The 23326-nt window shown below is 36.9% G+C and overlaps 6 protein-coding genes and 1 long non-coding RNA gene across 9 annotated transcripts; 1 reads left to right on the top strand and 6 right to left on the bottom strand.

The window, feature by feature from the left end:
• Positions 1 to 885: 885 nt before the first annotated feature.
• Positions 886 to 2013, bottom strand: LOC112284417 (cytochrome b-c1 complex subunit 8-2, mitochondrial). Of its 2 annotated transcripts, none has more exons than XM_024524185.3 (3): positions 1822 to 2013; positions 1416 to 1587; positions 886 to 1145 (listed from the first exon to the last, which is right to left on the bottom strand). In XM_024524185.3, exons 2-3 carry the CDS (start codon positions 1583 to 1585, stop codon positions 1097 to 1099), a joined length of 219 nt encoding a protein of 72 aa, XP_024379953.1. In that variant the 5' UTR covers positions 1586 to 1587; positions 1822 to 2013; the 3' UTR covers positions 886 to 1096. The 2 variants fall into 2 exon arrangements, with proteins under 2 accessions (XP_024379953.1, XP_024379952.1); XM_024524184.3 differs by having other exon boundaries at positions 1953 to 2013.
• Positions 2014 to 4047: 2034 nt separating this feature from the next.
• On the bottom strand, positions 4048 to 6957 carry LOC112284322 (large ribosomal subunit protein eL43z). Its single transcript, XM_024524029.3, has 6 exons — positions 6913 to 6957; positions 5628 to 5705; positions 5108 to 5147; positions 4828 to 4916; positions 4456 to 4538; positions 4048 to 4234 (listed from the first exon to the last, which is right to left on the bottom strand). The coding sequence occupies exons 1-6, from the start codon at positions 6955 to 6957 to the stop codon at positions 4171 to 4173; spliced, it is 399 nt and encodes a 132-aa protein (XP_024379797.2). The 3' UTR covers positions 4048 to 4170.
• A 110-nt stretch (positions 6958 to 7067) lies between these two features.
• LOC112285098 (small ribosomal subunit protein eS17) lies at positions 7068 to 8470 on the top strand. Its single transcript, XM_024525632.3, has 2 exons — positions 7068 to 7144; positions 7943 to 8470. Exons 1-2 carry the CDS (start codon positions 7142 to 7144, stop codon positions 8372 to 8374), a joined length of 435 nt encoding a protein of 144 aa, XP_024381400.1. The 5' UTR covers positions 7068 to 7141; the 3' UTR covers positions 8375 to 8470.
• A 1859-nt stretch (positions 8471 to 10329) lies between these two features.
• Positions 10330 to 12221, bottom strand: LOC141045642 (uncharacterized). Its single transcript, XM_073535451.2, has one exon. The coding sequence runs from the start codon at positions 12104 to 12106 to the stop codon at positions 10448 to 10450; it is 1659 nt and encodes a 552-aa protein (XP_073391552.1). The 5' UTR covers positions 12107 to 12221; the 3' UTR covers positions 10330 to 10447.
• A 2003-nt stretch (positions 12222 to 14224) lies between these two features.
• Positions 14225 to 16308, bottom strand: LOC112284993 (disease resistance protein Roq1-like). The gene is made up of 3 exons (XM_090252252.1): positions 16030 to 16308; positions 14661 to 15005; positions 14225 to 14630 (listed from the first exon to the last, which is right to left on the bottom strand). Exons 1-3 carry the CDS (start codon positions 16306 to 16308, stop codon positions 14358 to 14360), a joined length of 897 nt encoding a protein of 298 aa, XP_090108378.1. The 3' UTR covers positions 14225 to 14357.
• A 1602-nt stretch (positions 16309 to 17910) lies between these two features.
• Positions 17911 to 19722, bottom strand: LOC112285099 (uncharacterized). Its single transcript, XR_012217936.2, has 3 exons — positions 19581 to 19722; positions 18931 to 19223; positions 17911 to 18509 (listed from the first exon to the last, which is right to left on the bottom strand). It is a non-coding gene; the product is annotated as an uncharacterized LOC112285099 (long non-coding RNA).
• Positions 19723 to 20603: 881 nt separating this feature from the next.
• On the bottom strand, positions 20604 to 22367 carry LOC112285097 (small ribosomal subunit protein eS17). 2 transcript variants are annotated; one of them, XM_024525631.3, is made up of 2 exons: positions 22225 to 22367; positions 20604 to 21347 (listed from the first exon to the last, which is right to left on the bottom strand). In XM_024525631.3, exons 1-2 carry the CDS (start codon positions 22225 to 22227, stop codon positions 20916 to 20918), a joined length of 435 nt encoding a protein of 144 aa, XP_024381399.1. In that variant the 5' UTR covers positions 22228 to 22367; the 3' UTR covers positions 20604 to 20915. The 2 variants fall into 2 exon arrangements, with proteins under 2 accessions (XP_024381399.1, XP_073391553.1); XM_073535452.2 differs by lacking the exon at positions 22225 to 22367 and adding an exon at positions 22074 to 22214.
• Between the last annotated feature and the right edge of the window lie 959 nt (positions 22368 to 23326).

Here is a 23326-nt window from a genome sequence, read left to right as displayed (position 1 = left end):
TAGAGTTGAATTCAGCTTGGCAGCTTCTGTAACGGTTGTCCAAGTTGGAAAGCACTCAACTGTAGCGAGTTGTCGAAGATCTTCGTTACTATACCACAACTGTAATTATTTCTTGAAGGATTAGAATTTGATAAACCTGAAAGAGTTGAAACGGATACATGGATATTGAATCTTAAGAAAAGACAAACTCGATGGAGTCAGACCTGGGCTGTCACCCAGAGAGATGGTTTTCTGCAGGTTCAACTGGGAAATCTGAGAGTAGTGTTTCGTTTAGATGAGTTGAACAATGGCTGCCAGATGAAAATAATCAGATTGTGGTAGTGTTGGGCAAAGACAAAAGTCCCATACAGATTTCATGTACATTATAAATGAAGATAATGCCAGTAAATTTTAAAAGAAATCACTGGACAAAGCTAGAGTTTCTCTTGGTTAGAACAAAAGTGTTAAATGAACGGAGTTCCAAACCCACATCACAAGCATTGTCAACCATAACCAACAAACATACAACCCTGGATGCACTGATGAGTCCAGAAGAAAGCAGTCGCATAACAAACTAGTCCTTATCTTTCAATATTAAAAATAAAGACCGAACCTGCGTTCACAACTTCAATACAGATAATTGAGATGTCTTATGAAAGAAGTACGGATGCAGAGTATTCAAAGTACGACACAGAACTACATAACGCGGAATACTTGATGATCTACTACTGTCTTACTACAGCTACTCAAGAATACATTGATCATTCAACAATGTGACGAGCAGGAACGTAATCGTCCCTATAAACTCGACATGAATTCAACTAATCGGTAGTTGAAACGTAAAAGCTCATACAAAATGAAACAACCAGGCAAGAGCAAAAACAGAAACAAGACAAGAACAAGAACTAAGGTCAATGCATGACTTTAGGTTAGAAGTAAAACAAAAAATAAACGCATCACGAACGCCTCCCAGTCCTCGTAGTAGGAGTAAGGGACGTGTCCAGGACAAAAAACCTGATCTACGCTCATTTCACATCAAGTTCACCCGTTATTAATATCCTCAATAATATTCAAGGATTTCAGTAACCTTAACTAACAGAGCCGCCATTTCTAAATTTCAGTATCTGTGATGAAGCTTCTCTTGTTCCCGGTAATTTTCAGCATACCTGCACGACAACATTCTCAGCACTCAGAACTACGCCCTCGTCCAACGAAGTAAGCAAGTTGAATAAGTATATGAAGTACCGAGCATTATTATATGGGCATCGAAAGCCGTCTATCATGCACTATTCCAGACCAGCTTGACCTAGGGTCATCCTATATACACAAAACATGAACCCAATAAAACCATTTCATATGCAACACCATACTAGCGCATAGCATTAACGTTCAGCGGAATCTGAATCAAAATACATGAAAGCGAAGGGCAGACTCACATGTAGGTGCCGACAATGGGAACCACCAAAGTGAAGGCGGATACCCAATTTTCGTGAAACTTCTTACTCAACTTGTAAGGAATGTCCTTCCACAACCCCGTCATAACATGCTGGTGGTACGGGGAAATGGTGTAAGCAACCTCTTTCAGCCTAACTGGTACCTTCCCCATGGCTGCAAAAAATGAATAATCCAAAATCAAGCCTTCTTAATCCAGAAACCCAAACCCTAAATCCACTCGATAAAATATACTCGACACTTCGATCACATAATCAAAGCCCTCAACGCAGATTCACTAGAACCCAAAAAAAAAATCCAGAAAAACAGCACCACATCGCATCGTAGCCAGCTAATACACCCTCACAGATCATCCTAGAAACAAATCAGAATCGCAGCATGTGAACTCACCCAAAGGCCTCCCCCCGATGCCTAAGCGTCGAATTACCCACTAACTGCTGCAAAAACCCACAACCCAGACACAGCACAACCTAACAAGAAGCAATGCGGAAGCAATCGAGAAGGAAATAAGAGCCACATACCTTCGGATCTAGACAAGTGTGTGCACCAAGCGCCCTAGCTGAGCAACGTGACGAAGAGCCAACGGAGAAATGCCCCTCGAAGAAATCAAGAGTGCGGGGAAGTCCTCCCCTGGATTCCAGGTCTCCAAATGGAGCCTTGAATCAGATGCCGAGTGGTTTCGGTATGTCGATGGGCACCAAGTGTCTTGTAAAATTTATATATTCTATTTCATTTCTTCATCCAATGGTATTTTTTTATTGTTTTATAAATTTGATTTCATCCAATCACAAGTTTAAAGAGTTAGAGCTTTTTCTTTTCTTTTCTTTTTATACATAAGAATCCTTTTACTTCTAGAACATGATATTAGCATTTCTTAAGTGCATAGTTAGCATTCACATCTAATGTTAAATAATAATAAAATATGAAATATTATAAATTCAAAGACATTAAAAGTTCTTTAAGTCTTATAAATTTCTATTATATTCCATAGCTTTAAAATTAAAGAGATATTTTATTTTTAAAATTACTTTAAAAGGCATCATTCCAAAAGCCTTGTAAAGGTTCTCTATTTAGGAATGAAAATTTGGTTTTCATTAGTCTTGGCTCTTAGAGATATTGTAAGGTAAAACAGGGTCATAAAATAGAAAAAATAAAAATAAATATATATATATATATATATATATATATTAAAATACAATTCTAAATACATAACTTATGTCTTGATTTTGACAATTGTAACAAATATTTGTTTTTAGTATTAATTTAGTTAAAATTTGTATTGGATCCACCTTAAATTATGGTATTAAAATTTAATATATTTTTAAATACTATAATTTAAGGTGGATCCAATACAAATTTTAACAAACAACACTATTCATGTTATGTAGAAAAAAAAGTGCATTCCATCTTATCTTCTTCCTCGTGACTTTTTAGTTTGCTTTCAAAAGTATAAAACCAACAAAAGATTGTGTTGTATTTAGCAACACTCCTATCCAATTTGGAATTTGAATGTGGAACATGATTTTGGATGAAATGCAGGACGATTGTATCACATCCAAGGTGAAATAAAAACAACATTGATAATACCAAAACGTAATAAACAGAGAAATCTACAATGAATTTGAACCAAAACAAATTGTTACAAGGGAGCACTCACTGCAATGTCGGTGTGTCTTAGAAAAAGCGATGTAGATTGTCGAAGTTATTCTGTTAAAAAAATACAAAGAGTAACAGCAGAAAAATATAAATTCCGCACTTTTCGTTCGGATTACCAACCTCAGCAATGTTGAAAATGAATGTCACTCTGAAAAATGTGGTCCTTCTTGTGGGAACTGAGTTCAAAACATGAAATACACCAAAAGCAGGGTTGGTATGAGCGGCTTCACAAAATACACAAAAAGCACGCACAAGTGAGTCCAAAGAAGCGCCGATAACTTCCAGAATGATTCCTCAAATGTCTAGATTGTGGCCCACACTCAAAATCGGTCCGGGAACAGGGATGAAGCAAGCTTCAACTGCTGCTACCACTTGAAATGAAAAATTACTGTAGTTTACTAGTTCACCGTAATCTCAATCGTCAAAAGACTGCAAGATGATGGTGGAGAATGCAATTCAATAACCTGGATGTGATATTTAATATCTTGGTTGACGAATATAAGTGCGATGTTGATTACACGATGTTTTTGAAAAGATTGAAGATAAAATGCTTGTCTTACAGATTTGTTTAGTGGACCTTTGAGGATGTTGTCTCATTAACCCTGAGAAGGTTTATTAACCAGGTTCCAAACCTGAATCCCTCTAGAGTGACATGAACCATGTAGACTAGAAGTGTAGTCCTGGACAGATCTCGAATCAGTCCAAGGAGAATAAGAAATTCATTAGCATCCTAAGGGATTATCACGCGTTGCACCCTTCCAGAATTTACACTTCAGCTCTTCATTCGAGCATGTTCACTAGATTTCAGTGCTGTTCAGGACAACAACTTCTCGTACACGGAAGAAACAAAATCGGTAAAACATCGCATCAAACGAGTGTCAAATAGCTCTTCTCTGATGTGAGGCTACGGAGGGCATGAATAGTTACATTCTTATATCTTCACATGCTGACATCCAAACGAAGAAAAAAGCCAGCATTACGACACTCAAATGCTGTGTAAGCTTCCAGTAAAAGCTCAATCAGAGCTTGTCATACATAAGTGGCAAGTACTGCCCTCATGAACAAAGGGGACTTCGAGCGACTCTAACTCTCAGTTGCTTCTCTCAATCGCCTGATCGTACTGCGAACAGTGACCGCAGCAGCCGTGCTGTTACAACCACGGTATCGTCAGATCAGAGTCGTGGGCACCAGATTCTTGTTGAGGTATCTTAAAACAATTACTGGCAAACGATAGGGAAAAGATGGACCATATTAAGGAAAAATATACTAGATGCTGCAGTTGTGAGGAATTTTTCAAATCGCGTTCACGAAGATCAAATAATAAACAACCCGCACACTAACATCAGAAAGGGTGCAGAATTTTCTCACTTCAAGGTGTAGGCACCTCCGGCTTTGACTTTGCCACAATCCTTGCAGTTCCATATGCCGACAGCTTTCCTCTTTACTGCGAACTGTATAACCAGAGGAAAGTAGAGAAAAATCAAGAGTGAGGAGCAGTGGGAACCTCTCTCCCATTTCATATCCGGGTACAATAATGATCCAGAATTACAAAGTTTTGGAAGATTCAGAAGTTACAAAATATATCCTACATCCAATGCAACAGAGGAATGCCTCGTAGAAAACTACATTTTAACCCAAGTATACGTATTTAACCCCACATGTAGCACAAGTATGCGTATTTCCACTCACGCGTTAAAACTTTGCATATCATATAACACATCGATCACAATTGACACTCACCTTCCCGCAGAACTCGCAGAAATACTTCGAGTGCTGGCTGACCTCCATCTTTTTAATCTGCTTCCTCAAACTAGCACCGTATCGGGTGCCTGCAGAAAAAAACTCAAGTCAAAACCCAAGTCTCTAGATAAAACAGACTCGGAAACTTTGATTGGATGAATCTACTTTTCTCGGTAATTGGAACAGGGCATGTACAATGCCTAAATCAATCTATTCTAAACGGCAACAAGCGAGGGATCAAACCAAACTTCTACACACTGAGTGCTACGAAAAAACGTACCATATTTGCCGACGATTCCAGCTTTCTTCGTACGCTTGGTCTGTCAACACAAACATTGCGCATTAGCATAATGATAGATACGGGGGTCGAAAAATACATTCTCAAATACAAATCTAATAGTGTAAATAATTCTTCCTACCAACCGATAACTCTTCACAGAAAAGAAATAGACACCGTCAACTAAGCTGACATCAGAAAAAATCAGACCGCTCTCATCAACACAACAGGATCACAGGTAATCTTCCAACATGGTAGAACCATGAAGTGAAGAAAACCTCACAATATCAACAATGTCACCAACGCTAGTCCTTAGAAGAAATATATTGTTCAACATACCGATTCGTTAATTCCCGTAAACCCTCGCCACACAAACACAAACAAACACACGTATAACCAATCAATAAACCTAAACAAAGCCAAAACCCTAAAACACTGAAACGTTCGTCTGTCGGGGAATTTGAGCTGGTGCAGGTAGAAACAATGGTGGCGAGAATCACAGTAGAATGCAGGAGAAGGTTACCATGGTGGCGAATCCAAGCTGTGAAAACCGTTTGGGATTGAGAGACGCTCGTCCGGCGTTGAGAAACAGCCAGTGGCACTGCAAAAAGACTGATCTGGACGAACGGCTAGGGTTTAGCGAGGAGCACACGGTGTCACGGACTTTTCTTGCGGGAACCGGTGCCCGTGTGCACACAAGCGTGAACTCGATGCTTCTTCACCATCTGGCATTTTAACTAGAAAATGTTTCTCAACACCGGACGAGCGTCTCTTAATCCAGCAATTATAGAAAATATTAAAAAATCAAATAAATTAAATTACCAATACTTTACAAAAAAACAAACTAGTTCAATTCGACATCAGATTATTTCAAATGTTATTTATTTCAGAACTATAATTTTTTTTTTTTTTTAAGGAAGTGATCATGTAACATACAATATATTTAATATTAAAAATGACAAAGCACAACCTTCACAACATAAGTGATGTTGTATAAGTTTTTTTTCATTGTTTACACTATACTCTAAAAGTAAACACTCTTTATTTAAGTCTCCATAATTATTTAAGATTAGCTTCATTCATTGTTGTTATCATTAATACACTATTATTTTTTAAAACAGCGTTGATTATTTTTATAAATATTCTATACTTTTTCAAATACAAAACTTCGACACATGAAAAATTGGATATGGTTGAAAACTAATTAATTTTCAAGTAAGATCAATTTACAAAAGAAAAAAGTTTTTTTATATTTTTTATTTTTTATTCATGCTTATTTTTTAACAATTGCGTCATTACTAACAGAAGGACCAAACTTTACTTTGGGAGGAATATATTAGAGAAAGCTTTTGGAGTATATTAATGCATAGTACAATAATGAATTACACTGCAAACACCTAACTCTGTAGCATAAAAAAATATCTTGTTCTATTTACAATAATACTTTTATAAACAAATTATAATTACACAAAATGCAAATACTAATCTTCTTTATCAAATCAAATACAGTATCATGTAGACATCGATCTGAAATATGAAATGGTTAGTAAAGAAGGCAAAATTTGAAGAAGGTGAAGCATTAAAACCATCTTGAACAAATGAAAATTTAGATACATTCAACAACTGCATCTACAATTGAACATAATATTTCGAGTCATATTTGAAATCATGGTGTACACAAATTGAGAGGTCACACCCAATTTTAAAAATAATGCAGGTAGTAAACGGGACTCTTTGGAACACAAACATTGGTCGTTTTGTTCGAACGGGAGAGTGCCGCGAATTCATCCTCAGACGGACTCACTCACATCACCCCCTGTTGACGTAAAACCACCCCTGCGACCAGTCGCCATTTAGGTTTTCAACGGTGACCGAAGGAAAACCCCACGGTAACCGAATACCGAACCAGCCTTGGAGCAGGTAAAGCCCTAGCCGTGCGTCGAACGTGGTCTTTTCGCAGCTCTACAGCCTGCTGATCTCCCCGTGCTAGATCGCCACATCTCGCCCCTGTGCGTGCGCTTACTTTGTTTCGCCACCATGGTACGTGCTTCGCAGATCTTCCTCTCTCGAATGAGCTCTGCTTTGGTTCAGTGTGCTGCGAATATTCTGTAAAAATGTCACTCGTGGTATTTTTAGGGTTTAGGATTGGGTGAGGGCTTGTTGTATCGGCAGTAGTGGATTTTTTTGGAGAACGCGGTCGGTCTTAGTTTTGGCGAAAGGAGACAGTCTTTGTTTTTCTAGGGTTCGCGTACCTGTCTTAACTGGCCTGTTGGGTCCGTTGATGACAATGAACACGCGGACTTACCATGCTTTTGATAATAAATATCATGGCCTTATATTGGGAAGGATGTTTGTTTCCCAGTGGCGTGTTTACATCTCCAGTTCCGTTCCTGAGCTGCACGTAGCTTGTTGGCATCGAACACTGATTATTGTCTGGAATATATTACCTTGGTTATTCAAGAACTTTAATATTGTGTTCTTTCACGTTCCAGTTGATGGATAGTGTAGAGTTTGAACTCTTCGATGACGCTTCTGATAACGTCACAAGCGGGATACTTTGGTGTTGGTCTTCCGCTAAATGTTTTTTTTCCACATTTAGTTCCTCTGCTGAGGCTTAGTTTTTATTATTGACCTTGGGTTTCGTTCTGCTGCTAGTTCTTAGACTTGAATTACACCTACTGAAAACATTACGATGTGTGGGAGGTCCAGAATCACATTATGGACATTCACCTTTCGGGAACTAGTGTGGGTATCTTCAAAAAATGACCGACAGTCTAGAATTAGTGCAGGGTTGTTGTGGCTTACATTTGTGTGGGCGTTGCTGTGAGTGTGTCTCAGGGTCGTGTGAGAACCAAAACCGTGAAGAAGGCCTCGAGGGTCATGATCGAGAGGTACTACTCTCGCATGACTCTGGACTTCCAGACCAACAAGAAGATTGCCGAGGAGGTAGCAATCATTCCGTCGAAGAGACTCCGCAACAAGATCGCCGGGTTCGCCACCCACTTGATGAAGCGCATCCAGAGAGGGCCAGTGAGAGGAATCTCTCTGAAGTTGCAGGAGGAGGAGCGCGAGAGGCGCATGGACTTCGTGCCGGAGGAGTCGGCCATCAAGACCGACGTGATTGAGGTGGACAGGGAAACGATCGAGCTGTTGGCACACTTGAACATGCCCCAGCTTCCAGGAGTGGTACAGCAAGCTGCTCCCACCACAGGAGGAGGGTTCTTCAAGCCTCAGGGGGGAGGTTATCAGGGCAACAGGAATAGGAATTAGATGGTACCAAGAGGGTTGTATCATGTAGCTCAGTCCTGTACCGGTTTCGGCTCCTGATTCCCAAATTGGATAATACTAGCTTGTTTCTGTGGAACACATGCTTGATACTTCTTTTCACACTCATTTATACATGATTTATTGGATTCCTTTAGATTGCCTGTTTCGAGATTTTGCATTTGCCTTGGCATATTTGGTATTTAAATTTGATGTTATCGGTGCAGACTAATTCAAACGAATTAATAACTTGTCTTCAAGACACATGCACCTATGATGATTAGGCGAGGACGGATTTTGGGTAATATGGCCATTGTTCTGCGAACAAGCTAGTCGACTGATGACGAGTATTTAGAGCAAGTTCGATCCGTGTTCTATTGGGCCAGTTTTAGATACTACTAATTGCTAAGAGATATTCATCTTCTGAATACAAACCTGTACGATACAAACTTTTTATGTGGGCTGCGGTTGCACTCACGGTGACGAATCTCTCGTCCATAAATGTCATATTTAGATACAATAGCTGTTAAAACATTTAGGGCACTAAGAAATGAAGTACGTTAATATAGACCACTGCTAATCTGTGAAATAACAATATCACGGTTCCTCCGTAACTTTTTTCATCAGGTACAGCACCCGTGAGCAGCGATTAGTACCTGCGGTTTTCAACACTTGGGGCATCGTGCAGTGAGCACATCTGTAGAAGAAAGAAAAACCAGCATTTAAGTTTTCACGATAATCAAAGTTGTGCACAGCAACCATTTCAAGCTAATCTATTCAATTTCTAAAAGTCCAGAGAATGGTTATTCTGTATTGAGTAGTGTTGATTTTAAAATTTTGACATTGGAACTTTACATAATTTCGAATAGTTAAGTAAAAGATGTATAGACATACATGTAAGTGATGTCTTCACTCAAAATAATCTGTATATCCTTCCAGTGATTATTCAAGTTGCACGAAGTTCCAATGTCAAGATGAATCTTCGACATTCCATATGTATCTAACAATTTATTTCAAATTTATTCCCTTGTTCCTATTTTTGTAAAGATATTTAGTTATTAAAATTTTATGATTTTTTTTAATGTACAAATACTTATTAATTTTAAAATACAATATAAATCTTTTTATTTTTATAATTAGCAAGAATATAAATTATTAAAAAAATTACATATAAAAATTTATTAAAGATATAAGGTTGTCTAATTCTATTAATAATAATGTTAATGATGGTTGCATATTTGAAAAAAGCCATCTCAAAAATGTAAAATTATCTTAACTATTTAACAATGATGTCAACTTTGAACATCTATATGTAAGGAAATATGTCATAGATATAAAGCTGCCTATCTCTTTTTGTTAGTAATGCCAAAATTGAACATTTACTTATACATGAGCATACTAAAGATATGAGATTGTCTAACTCTTCTATCAATAGTTTTAAAAATCAAGTAGTATTAACAAACTCCTATAGTTATAATGTCACTTATATCAAACTTTATAAAAAATAGAAGGTTGTACAAATCTTTTGGTAATAATCTAAAGTTTAAATATCTATATGTATTGTGATGTGTTACAAACATAAGACTGCTCAATTCTATTCAAAACAATGTTGACTTTAAATATCCATTTATATTGGTCTTTGTTAAGATATAAGATAGCCAAATTTCATGGACACTAATCTTAAGTAAAAGTAATCACTAATTTTGGACATGGACTTATATCAAACTTTGTAAAAGATGTTAGATTGTCCAATTTTTTTTATAATAATATTAAATGTGGACATCTAATCATATCAAACTATGCCCATAATATAAACTTGCTAAATTCCTATAGCAATGATGTTAGCTTATTTTACCAACTAAAATAAAATATTGTCAAAGATCTAAGGTTGTTCAATTTCTTTATTAATAATAACTTCTTGCACCACTTGACATCAAACTTTCTCCAAGAGGTAAGGTTGCTCAACTCCTCTAGTAATGATGTCAATCTAAAACACAAACTTATATCAAATATTCTCAAAGATGTAAGATTGTCCAACTCCTATGATAATGATGTTAAGATATACCACTAATTTATAGCTTAGGTTCTCAAAGATGTAAGGTTGTCCAACTCATTTGGCAATGATGTCAAGTTCTTACATCCTCTTATCTTAAATGTTGTCAAAGATATAAGGTTGCCCAATTCCTTTGGCAATGATGTCAAGTTCTCACACCAACTTATATCAAAAGTTTTCAAAGATATAAGGTTGCCTAACTCCTTTGGCAATGATGTCAAGTTCATACACCGTTTCATTTTAAATATTGTCAAAAATGTAAGGTTGTCCAACTCCTTTGGCAATGATGTCAAGTTCTCACACCAACTTATATCAAATTTTATCAAAGATATAAGGTTGTCCAACTCCTTTGGCAATGATGTCAAGTTCTTGCATCTACTTATATCAAATGTTATCAAAGATATAAGGTTGCCCAATTCCTTCGACAATGATGTCAAGTTCATACACTGTTTCATTTTAAATGTTGTCAAAGATGTAAGGTTGCCGAAACCCTTTGGTAATGATGTCAAGTTTGTACACCAACTTATATCAAATTTTGTCAAAGATGTGAGGTTGCCCAACTCCTTTGGCAATGATGTCAAGTTTTCACACCAACTTATATCAAATGTTGTCAAAGATGTAAGGTTGTCCAACTCCTTTGGCAATGTTGTTAAGTTTTTACACCAACTTATATAAAATGTTGTCAAAGATGTAAAGTTGCCCAACTCTTTTGGCAATAATGTCAAGTTCATATACCCCTTTATTTTAAATGTTGTCAAAGATATAAGATTGCCCAACTCCTTTGGCAATGATGTCAAGTTACACCAACTTATATAAAATGTTGTCAAAGATATAAGGTTGCCCAACTTCTTTGGCAATGATGTCAAGTTCTCACACCATTTTATTTTAAATGTTGTCAAAGATGTAAGGTTGTCTAACTCTTTTGGCAATGATTTTAAATTCTTACACCAACTTATATCAAATATTATCAAAGATGTAAGGTTGCCCAACTCTTTTGGCAATGATGTCAAGTTCTTACATCTTCTCATCTTATTTGTTGTCAAAGATGTAAGATTGCCCAACTCCTTTAGTAATGATGTCAAGTTCTTGCATCCACTTATATCAAATGTTGACAAAGATGTAAGGTTGTCCAACTCCTTTGGTAATAATGTCAAGTTCTCACAACAACTTATATCAAATGTTGTCAAAGATGTAAGATTGCCCAACTCCTTTGATAATGATCTCAAATTCTCACACCAACTTTTATGAAATGTTGTCAAAGATGTAAGGTTGCCCAACTCTTTTGGCAATGATGTCAAATTCTTACACCCTCTTATCTTACATGTTGTCAATGATGTAAGATTGTCCAACTCCTTTGGCAATGATGTCAAGTTCTTGCATCCACTTATATCAAATGTTGTTAAAGATGTAAGGTTGCCCAACTCTTTTGGCAATGATGTCAAGTTCTTACACCCTCCCATCTTACATGTTGTCAATGATGTAAGATTGCCCAACTCCTTTGGCAATGATATCAAGTTCTTGCATCCACTTATATCAAATGTTGTCAAAGATGTAAGATTGCCCAATTGCTTTGGTAATGATGTCAAGTTCTCACAACAAATTATGTCAAATGTTGTCAAAGATGTAAGGTTGCCCAACTCCTTTGGTAATGATGTCAGGTTCTCACACCAACTTATATGAAACATTGTGAAAGATGTAAGGTTGCCCAACTTCTTTGATAATGATGTCAAGTCTCACACCAACTTATATGAAACGTTGTCAAAGATGTAAGGTTGCCCAACTCTTTTGGCAATGATGTCAAATTCTTATACCAACTTATATCAAATGTTGTCAAAGATATAAGATTACCCAACTCCTTTGGCAATGATGTCAAGTTCTCACAACAACTTATATCAAATGTTCTCAAAGATAAAAGGTTGCCCAACTCTTTTGACAATGATGTCAAGTTCTTACACCCTCTTATCTTACATGTTGTCAATGATATAAGATTGCCCAACTCCTTTGGCAATGATGTCAAGTTCTTGCATCCACTTATATCAAATGTTGTCAAAGATGTAAGATTGCTCAATTCCTTTGGCAATGATATTAAGTTCTCACACCAACTTATATCAAATGTTTTCAAAGATGTAAGGTTGCCCAACTCCTTTGGCAATGATGTCAAGTTCTTTCATTGTTTCATTTTAAATGTTGTCAAAGATGTAAGGTTGCCCAACTCCTTTGGCAATGTTATCAAGTTCATATATTGTTTCATTTTAAATGTTGTCAAAGATGTAAGATTACCCAACTCGTTTGGCAATGATGTCAAATTCTTACACCAACTTATATCAAATGTTGTCAAACTTGTAAGATTGCCCAACTTCTTTGGAAATGATGTCAAGTTCTTACACCCTTTCATTTTAAATGTTGTCAAAGATGTAAGATTGCCCAACTCCTTTTGCAATGATGTCAAGTTCTTACACCAACTTATATCAAATCTTGTCAAAGATGTAAGGTTGTCTAACTCCTTTGGCAATAATGTCAAGTTCTCACACCAACTTATATAAAATGTTGTCAAAGATGTAAGGTTGCCCAACTCTTTTGGTAATGATGACAAGTTCATACACCCTTTTATTTTAAATGTTGTCAAAGATGTAAGGTTGCCCAACTCCTTTGGCAATGATGTTAAGTTCTCACGCCAACTTATATCAAATGTTGTCAAAGATGTGAGGTTTCCTAACTCCTTTGGCAATGATGTCAATCTATCACATCCCTCAATACTTAACCATTACATAGAAATCAAGTTTCCTATTAAGCTTGGTAGTGTCTTTAACCTTCTGCATCTTTTCAAATTCAAGACCCTTAAGGATGTTAATCTATGCATACTTTTTGGTAATGTTTCTAAATTTGAGCAACCTTCTAAATCAAGTTCCAATAATATATTAGATAAAAATAATGAATTTGGAATTGTTTCTATGAACTCACAATTTTTCAATTGTAAAATATTTAGATTCTTCATCTTTTCTAAAGCTTCCCTGTCAAAGATTTTACAACATAAATTATCTATGATATTATTAGATATGATTTTTGACAAATCTATACACAACATAAGTGATTTTAATTTGCATGATTGCTTCACTAATATTATTAATGTACTCTACACTTCTATAAGATCTTTCAATATATTTTTGTCAACTATGTAGCTTAATAGTCTTAACAAAGAATAACTTATATCTCCAATGTTATTTTGCATAATTTTTTCTTTCTTGTTGTAACATAAACCTTCCAACTATCAAGCAATCAAATACAACTAAATTAAAATTTTTAATATATTCACTTTTTATTTATTTCATGACAATATAAACTCAATATGAATACAAGATATCTTACAATTAACTACATACTACCATATCACCTCACAAAACAATGATACAACATCATATCTACAAATACTACATGTAAACTATTTATCATCATTCTTGATTTTATACATGTCATTTACACATGTGTTAAGTCAAGTACCTTTGTTGAAAATCCGTTTGTTTGCACCATGCTCATTTTCCATATTCTTGTGTCTTTATATGCATTGTTTGTTTCAACAATCATTTGATCCATGTCTCGTAAATGATCATGCATTCTTATGATTCCATCTTCATCTATTTTTACTAATGAATGACTAATCAATGTGTCCAATGTATCCTTCACATCTTGCTTTAAATCCAATCCTTCATTGTTTGTCCATATTCGCAAAGCTCTTTCTTTTGACATTCCATGTGGATACACATCACTAGTAAAAAAACAACAAATGTCCAAAAATATGTTCTTTTCTTCAACTTTTAAGTAATCAAAGCTTACTCTCAATATTTTCCAAATCTTATGGTGGCTATTTTCTTCATCTCCATCCACATTTCTTGCTCTTTTCAACCTTTGTAAAGCTTGCTCTCAACATCTTACTCTCTTTTATCCTCTTAAAAATGCTCCCATAACTTTTAAGCTTAAAGGTAAGCCATTGCAAGCTTTCACAATCTTTTTACCTACATCATGAAGTTCCTTGGGCAATTCAACTTGTTTTTCATGAAAATGAGTCAAAAACAACTCTAAACTTGTACCTTCTTCAAGTTCTTCAATATTCATTCTATCAATTTTTATAGAACAATGCTTCATGGAATTCCAACTTTGTGTAGTTACAATCAAAGTGCTTCCATTGCTTGCACAAAACTCATTTATAGGTATAATGTCTTAAATTTCATTTTATTTTTTCACATCGTCAAATACCAAGATGGTTTTTTTTGACTTCAAGTGTGATTTCAATAGCACTTGTGCATCTTCCAAAGTCTTAGGTGTTTCTTCAATCTTGAATTCTTCCAAAATATTGCAACAAATGGTGTAGCTATTACCACTATTTTGCATGTTTTCAATAAAGCATGAGGCATCATACATACACTTCATATTATTATATGTAAACTTTTCTATTGTTGTCTTGCCTATTCCACCCATGCCAACAAGACATATTACTTTTACACCTTTTTTGCATAGCTCTAACAACTTATTTGAATATTCTTGTCTATTTGGTAGCTGATCTTCTCGCAAACATGCTTGCACCAACAACTGAAATTGTTATGCCAAAACATATATATTGCACATGTTTTTATATAATATTTTTATATACATACATGTTCCCTTTATATACACCATTCAATCACTTTAATCTACTTCATATCTGTACCAACCAATCAAACAAACAAAACATAAATAACCACAATCTTTACCACTTCATCATCACCACATGTTTCTTTCTTTTTCATAATTTGGTGATATTTCTTCTTTGAACCACTAAAAGAAGGGCCATTATCTTCATAAAATCCAATCAAAAACTTTGTCTTCAAACTTGCAAGTCTCTCACAAATATTTCCAAAATTTGGACGTTGTGAAGGATTAAAGCTCCAACACTCTTCAATCAACTTAGTCAATTCATCACAATTTGAAGGTAACTCTAGTCTTTCTCTTTGTCTTATCTTTTTTAATATCTTTTTTTAATCATAAATGTTAGAAAATGGTTTTTGTCTTGAAAGAATCTCTGAACATGTCATTGCAAATGAAAATACATCAGCTTCAAAAGCACATGTTTTAATTGCCTTGTCTTCATTGTCTAATATTTCTGGAGCCACATATCCTAGTGTCCCATAAATAATAGCATTACTTTTAATTTTTGGAGTCCTTCCAACATTGTTCTTAGAGATCCCAAAATCACTTATCTTAACAAATATCCATTCTTCACCATTATTCTTAATTTTTTTTTTTAAATTAATAAGTATATTACTTGGCTTGAGATCTTGATGTGCAATTTGCATGTCATACAAATAACACATTCCTTTTGTAATTTGATACATAATATCAATAAGCAAACTAAATTCCATTGATTTTTTTTTCTTCAACATATCAATCAAACTCATGTCCATTAATTTTGTAGCTAAATACAAAGTTTCATTTCTCCTTTCTATAGGGTAACTCTCACCAAATTTATCGATGTCTACTTTTCATCAAAAAAATACCTCACAAGATTGGGATGGCTCAAACTTGCTAAAATGCCCACTTCAATGGGAACATGGTCTTCAAAAGTACCAACTATTACCTTTGTGGCACTCAACATTCTAAACCACTTTGATTCGTAAACATCTCCATTAGCACCTTTGCCTATTTGCTCACCAATTTTCAAGCTCTTTATGTTGTTTGAAAGTTCCAAAGCATCCAACTCTCCACCCTCAACACGACCCAAATCTTTCCGTCTCTGAAAAAGATATTTTGCTAATCTACATTCTTCAAAGCAAGTATCTAGGCTTCCATCAATTAACCTCTCATAGAGACTTGCATTATCTCCTTCAACTTCATCAAATATATCAACATTACACATAATTCGTGTGATGCCTTCAACTTCTTTTGAATAAGGCATTGTCATGGTATCAATTGCTGCATTGCAACAAATAACCAAATCTAAAAGGATTTCTCTAAAACTTTCTTTCTTCTTCATTTGAAAGATGGTTGCTTCACGCCATTTTTCATCTCCACAATTTTCTAATAATAAGAAACTTTTGCTTATCACAACATGCAACTCAAAAAATATGAGCCATATCTTTCCAATGTTGTCATCATAAGTCAATATCTTGTCAAATACTTTCATCACTTGGATAAGTTGCATATACAAACTAGTACATTGTTTTCTATTCAACATGTATTTTATCTTCAATAAATCTTCCATTCTTTTAATCAATAAATTGCAAATAAATACTTTGCACCTTGTCTTCTTTTCTTGATAAAGATGCATATCCATGCAAACAACCAAATGAACAATTGGCCATGGTAGATCACTTGTATAATCACTTCTAATCTTTTAATTGCACAATCATAATACCTAAACATGACAAACAAAAAAATCAAATTCTATCCAACTTACATTAATGCATATTTTGGTTAGATCCAAATCTTCATCTTCAAATATGTCAAGTATTCTACCTTATCAATAATTGAAATCCACTTATTTAATATATCAAAACTCAAAACTTTAAATATTTGAAGTGTTTGTGAGAATCATATTTAATCCTACAAATTATACTTAATACCATACAAATTTTATTTATTTTTCATCATTACTATACTCTCAAAAAACAATTTCTCTCATGCACATACTTGCAAATTCACAAACCAAACAAATCACTACATCAAATGCCAAATTATAAACTCTTTTTTACATCAACTTAAACTTAGTGTTCTATTCTACACATGTTTCAATCCACTCCTCTTATATTCTTTTTCATTCACTTATGGATAATACCTTATTTTCTTATCACCAATTTATCTTCTATTCTGTACAAATTTTTGAACTCATCAAGTATTACTATCCCATAGCAATCATAGTTTAATATCTTCTCAAACTTTACTTCATGATAAAGAATTAATTTATACTCTGCACTAAAACACTAATCATGCAAAAAATATAAAATACATTTTCTAACTTATTAAATTTTATTTTAGTACCTTCCCAATCTCCTATATATATTCTTTGTTGCCAATATTTCTCATAAAAATATCTAATACTCAATCACTCACTATTCAAAATAGTCATCAATATGCATCATATACGTCTCTTCTTACAAGACCTCAACTCTTAATCAACAATGCCAACCATCCCCTTCATATCACCTTAAGACCAAACTCCCTATGCCCATTTCTTTAGACCATTTCTTTAGACCTAAATGGAACAACTCCCATGAAACCACTAGAAAACAAACAACTTCATGATACTTCATTGGCCACCATCCAATCTAAGTCCTCCTTATTCATCACACCAAAATTAGTGCAAAGCCACCATCGATGTGAAAAAGCTGCACTTTCATGTAACACAACCAAGTAACCTCCCTATTTGTTCCAAAAATATTATAAAAATACTTTTGGTACCTACTTGTACACAATTTACGCAAATAAAAACCATAATGCATGCCTAGACAACAAGCTAATATGCTACTCCCATAATCACAATGTATTGAAATAGTTCGTCCTTAGCTAGGGTTAGAATTGTGGAGAGTGATGGTTCCTCTTTCATGAAGGATCCCCTTCCCTCCACCCCCTATAATATGATCTCTACTGAAATCTTTAAGAGCAGATACTGAATAACTGGAACACTTCCACAAACATAATGCAATAATGCGAGCATCCGAGCAATAATGCAGAATATATCACTAATTCATAACGAATTGCTAACTCAACTTAGAAAAAAAACTGAGAGCAACACGAGCCAACGTTACAAGGAAAAAATAATAGCATGTCCCTCCTGAAAGAAACGAAACAAATCTGAAAAGGATCACACATTAGTGCCAATAGCACACAGATTACATGCACTAATCATCACCAGCAAAGTAACGGCGGCGATAGTTGATGACGGCAAGAGATGACACCTTCACATCAACGTTGTAAATAAGGAACGGACGCGAGGTACATCCTCAAACTCTCCGTCGCACACAGAGACTACATGGATGCGCTAACTGAAATTCGATGTAGAATTGCCAAACATTTGCACCAAGTTAATCGAAACTCAGAGTGCCGCCACAGATCGAACTCCTGAACACGTAGCGAGACTATTGCGGTGAACTAAGAGCATACACCCGAGCTGAAGTTTCCTCCAACTTGAAATAAGTGCAAAATCAGGAACCCTAACCTCTGCTTAAATCTCCAAATCCTACAAATCAAACAACGATCCTTCCTCCGCAACCTATCTGAAACCACGACCTCCGTCACCAAAAGGGAAACCCTCTCAGACGAGAACCCAACAGGCAAACCGACAGCGCACCATAACACCCACAGCACCGACAAGCATACCGTACATAGCGTGCTCAGTTCTTTTTATTTCTTCTTCCGGCGCTTATCTTCTCCTGACAGTTTCGAAATAACTCCGCCACAGCATAGAAACACCACACCCGCACCCGCACAAACAGTGTGTCGAGGGCAGGCTTGTAAGCCGGAAAAATGAAGGATGACGCACCTTAGTCGAAAGTCTTGCTCGTGAAATGATTTTCCTGAAGGAGTACACGGCGAAACCCTGCACGCTTGAAGTGGGAGACGGTGAAGAGGGAGTTCGGCCTCTATATCACTGAACCGAAGACGAAGGAAGCAGCAAACGACCAAGACGGGAGAAGCGAAAGACCGATGAAGGAGAAAGCTCGAGCAATGACCCATTCCGCCTGCGGCTTAGCAAACCCCCCCCCCCCCCCCCCCCGCGAGTCTCGGTCGCGGTTTCTGGTCGCTGAATCCCTCCTTCAACTGTCCCTTTGTCTTCTGCAGAAACTAATATCTTAGGCATGATCCTAAAATCTACACTATATGAAGATTTCTTGGTCCCTTTCCCCCACATTGTGGGTTTCTTAACCCAGGACTAATCTTAACGCCTATGAGTGTAGAATAATGCTTAATACAACAAAAAAGAATTCAAACATGCATATGTTATCTTTCTTTTTTCTATTTTCTTCAGCTTTTTCCTCCAAAAAATGAAAAAACAAAAAGAAGTTGCTGGTTTTGTATATGTATTTCATAGTTAGATATTTTTAAGTGAGACATTTCAATAATCATCCAAAGGTTGATTTATTTTAACACTAAACGATTATGCATGTGTATAAGGGGGAAAGAAATAATTACTGCAGAGGTGCATGCTCTTCGTCTGGTTTACACAGACAGCAGTGTTCGATGCCCTTCGTTTCACATCTCCACACTGACTCATGTCTGAGTGGAGTTGAAGCAGTCCCAACTAGTCACACTAGGTTTCTGTTCAGTCTGTCAGTTGTCCGATGTTCATTGTGACGAACGTTATTGATTCACTAGATCCTTCTAGAATAGTTTTCGACTACTTTTGCCCGCAAGGATTGTGCTTTTCTGTGCATTGATCAAATGCTTTCCTTAGGCTCTGCAGAACATGGGTCCGATTGCTCAGGAACTGGTTTTGGGTGCTCCGATTTTCTGGATGGAATCCTTTGTGCCTTCGTTCTGAATCGAGGATGAGCCTGATTGAGTACAAATCCTTTGAGTTGTTCTTTCCACCTCTGACGCGGGGTTGAAGAATGCCCGGGTATTTTTCAAGCGGGGATGAAGTGTTTAGAGCCGTTCAAGATGGTGGGATTTCTGATTAGGCAGCAGCCATCTCTTTGGTGTTGAAACTTGCAGTAGCTTCCAGAATGTGAAAGCACACCAGTGTTCCGGCGATCGCTGCCAACTTGTAAGTACACTGAACAAGAGGCCAGCGCTCGACCAGTTGCAGTCGTATCCATCTTGGATAAACACATTCATTATTGTACAACCATGCTGAAGCAATTTATGATTTGTAAGTTCAAGTGAACCGTTGTTTCTTCGCTTCACTTGTTACACCTTACATTCAAGGTCCGACAATCAATATGTCAAGTCCATTGTTAGGAGAACGGAGCAAAGCGGAAGTAGCAATCAGAATCGATGTACATGCAAAATATCAAGGAAGGAGTACTTCAGGAGGCTAAGGTAACGGTACCAGGTGTCCACCGTGGCTCCAAGTCCAATACAAATACCACCAGACGATGCCAATTTTATTTGATTTGACGTCCACTGACAACGTCCGAAAAATCCATGATATAAAACTTGTACACAAGAATCCTCAGTGTTAGCTTCATGTTAGGCATTTGTGCGAAAAGAAAGTAAAGAAATTGAAGAGAGTGAGAGATAAGTGTATATTAGCTTAATAGGTTTAAGAAGTGCTAAATAACGCTACATGCTTTCAATCAAATCGGTTCCAGTGCGTGGCTTTCGAACTTATAACCGTTCTGCACAATACCGATAAAACAGCTAACCAAGCAACCATCCTTCCTAGTCCATGAATAATGTAGGAAGGAAGCTCATCTTCATTATCCTACTGTAGGCAGGAAAAAATTAAACTCATCTTCAAAGAGAGAGTCAGGAGCTGGATCCGGTACAGGACTGAGCTACATGATACAACCCTCTTGGTACCATCTAATTCCTATTCCTGTTGCCCTGATAACCTCCCCCCTGAGGCTTGAAGAACCCTCCTCCTGTGGTGGGAGCAGCTTGCTGTACCACTCCTGGAAGCTGGGGCATGTTCAAGTGTGCCAACAGCTCGATCGTTTCCCTGTCCACCTCAATCACGTCGGTCTTGATGGCCGACTCCTCCGGCACGAAGTCCATGCGCCTCTCGCGCTCCTCCTCCTGCAACTTCAGAGAGATTCCTCTCACTGGCCCTCTCTGGATGCGCTTCATCAAGTGGGTGGCGAACCCGGCGATCTTGTTGCGGAGTCTCTTCGACGGAATGATTGCTACCTCCTCGGCAATCTTCTTGTTGGTCTGGAAGTCCAGAGTCATGCGAGAGTAGTACCTCTCGATCATGACCCTCGAGGCCTTCTTCACGGTTTTGGTTCTCACACGACCCTGCGCCACACTCAAACAAACGTCAGCTCAAATTCTCACATTAGAAGAGTCACAAATTTGACCAAAAAGCCTAACATCACTTCTGTTCGGTGTCCAACGCACCAAAGACTAGGACTAAACCATCAGCAAGGACGCAAGATAAAGCTGGGTTTAGTTGCGTGATCGCAGTCAAAGTCCAATAAGAGTCACAAACAATAATCCTCGCCTCATAAAATGAACGCAAAACTATCCCACCGAAAGGCACCGGCAAAGACCCCGCTCCAACAGGATTACCAAGCCAGCCAACACAGAAACTACACCTCTCTGAACAAATTTCTAGAACCACATACTGAAGCAACAACGAGGAACAGCAACATAGTGTAATCACCAAAGCTTGAACTTCTAAACCGTGCTGGGGAGGAGACCTAAAATAAGTTCAACATGTTGACTCACACACATCGGAAATATGCGTTACATTATGCAGACGAAACAAGCTTCACTCTGCCAGATTTCAAAACTTCTACAATTGACACAACCACAACAACTGACCGAGGCGGCGCATTACATGCCAAGCGCAACCATGCTCCAATCCAGTCATTAAGTCCAACTCAGACTGACGTAGAAGGTGACAAACCAATCCACATCCATTGATTCAACCACCATACAGACACACAAAATGATTACACGAATTTGGACAGAAAACACAAAGAAGGAAAAAAATACAACAACATATTCCGAAAAACTCACACAGACTACGCATGCACCTCACGAACCCGACCCGAACACACTGAAACCCTAAAATAAAAAACTGGGAATAAGTGTTCTCCAGATGAAGCGATGGAGTCGGAGGGGGAAATTGCAATAGCGGAAGACAGGATGGGATGGGAAACGAACGCACCATGGTGTGGAAACGGAGCTGCGAGGGGAGCAGGAAGCAGCAGCGGGGTGGAGCTCCGGCTGTGGGAGTGGCAACGGGGGCCGAGGAAGGCTGAGCTCTGAGCTCCACTGCAAAAGCTCTGGCCTACAGCAACAGCAGCAGCTTCAGCACACCCACGACGATAGTCCCTCTCTTGCTCCTTTTACTTTGCCTTTAGCTTCCCTGGAAAGGAAATGGCATATTTCTGTGCTTGATGAAGAAGTCGTTTTAAAGGGAGAGTTTATGCAAATTTAGCTTGGATGAATGAGAGTATTAGTTCATGTCTTACGATAAATATATATATATATATATATGTGTGTGTGTGTGTGGGTAGAATTACTTATTGATTTAACTATGCTTGCTCTTGTTTATTTAGTTTCATATTTCCTAGGTTATTTCTTGAATTTTATTGCATTTATTGATAGCTTGTGAATGATTATCTGGTGCAATTTTGACTCCACTCCAATATGTACACATACATGTATGTATATATATATATATATATATATATAGGAGACTGCTAAATAGACCCAGGTTTTTACTAAATTGATCCACCCATCAATTTCTAATGAAACTATTACGATTGGAATCATTGTTCCTACTCTTTCCACAGGTTATGCATCCAAGATTGTTAAATTTTCGGAAGTAAATGTTTATTTCAAGAAGAGAAGAATATTAAAACACTTCAAATCGAATTGGTTTGTGCAGTGTGCAATTTTTTGCCACATAGGCCTATATATTTGAAATTGTTTAGAATCACAGACAATAATAATGGTATCACAATTTCATCATGCAGAATAGGTCAAATCATAGCATGTGTTTCTTAACATCAGCACTTGTGGCAAAAAATAAACTATATTCATGAATGGCATATATATAAAAAAATCAAATCGTTGTGCCTGAGACTTTCTTGCCACAAACATTAGATTCCAGAATCTGAGGTTGGCCATGTTTTTCTTTTGAAAATCACCTGAACAGAAGCAATTTCACTTACACAAGCCCTTTCCAGACAGTCAAATCCTATCATTGTGCTTTCAAACACTCAGTGATCATGGCTTACGATACAGGGCTCCTGTGTACCATG

Source organism: Physcomitrium patens, chromosome 7 (genome assembly GCF_059467195.1).
Source record: "Physcomitrium patens ecotype Gransden chromosome 7, ASM5946719v1, whole genome shotgun sequence".
Lineage (NCBI taxonomy): Eukaryota > Viridiplantae > Streptophyta > Bryopsida > Funariales > Funariaceae > Physcomitrium > Physcomitrium patens.
This window is presented reverse-complemented; position numbering and strand designations above follow the sequence as displayed.

Bases quoted from the DNA above. Each gene is read 5' to 3' on its own strand.
- LOC112284993 (XM_090252252.1), bottom strand. From the start codon at position 16,308: ATGTGTAATGTTGATATATTTGATGAAGTTGAAGGAGATAATGCAAGT. The intron at 15,006-16,029 runs GTAATAGTTGGT...TAACAATTTCAG, and splicing joins GAATGTTGAGTGCCACAAAG to TTGTTGGTGCAAGCATGTTT. The intron at 14,631-14,660 runs GTGAAAAAATAA...ATTTAAGACATT, and splicing joins CCATCTTGGTATTTGACGAT to ATACCTATAAATGAGTTTTG.
- LOC112284417 (XM_024524185.3), bottom strand. From the start codon at position 1,585: ATGGGGAAGGTACCAGTTAGGCTGAAAGAGGTTGCTTACACCATTTCC. The intron at 1,146-1,415 runs GTGAGTCTGCCC...GTTGTCGTGCAG, and splicing joins CCCATTGTCGGCACCTACAT to GTATGCTGAAAATTACCGGG.
- LOC141045642 (XM_073535451.2), bottom strand. From the start codon at position 12,106: ATGTTTCATATAAGTTGGTGTGAGAACCTGACATCATTACCAAAGGAG.
- LOC112284322 (XM_024524029.3), bottom strand. From the start codon at position 6,957: ATGGCGACTGGTCGCAGGGGTGGTTTTACGTCAACAGGGGGTGAT. The intron at 5,706-6,912 runs GTGAGTGAGTCC...GTCTTTTTGCAG, and splicing joins TTACGTCAACAGGGGGTGAT to TGCCACTGGCTGTTTCTCAA. The intron at 5,148-5,627 runs GTAACCTTCTCC...TTGTGTTGACAG, and splicing joins AGCTTGGATTCGCCACCATG to ACCAAGCGTACGAAGAAAGC.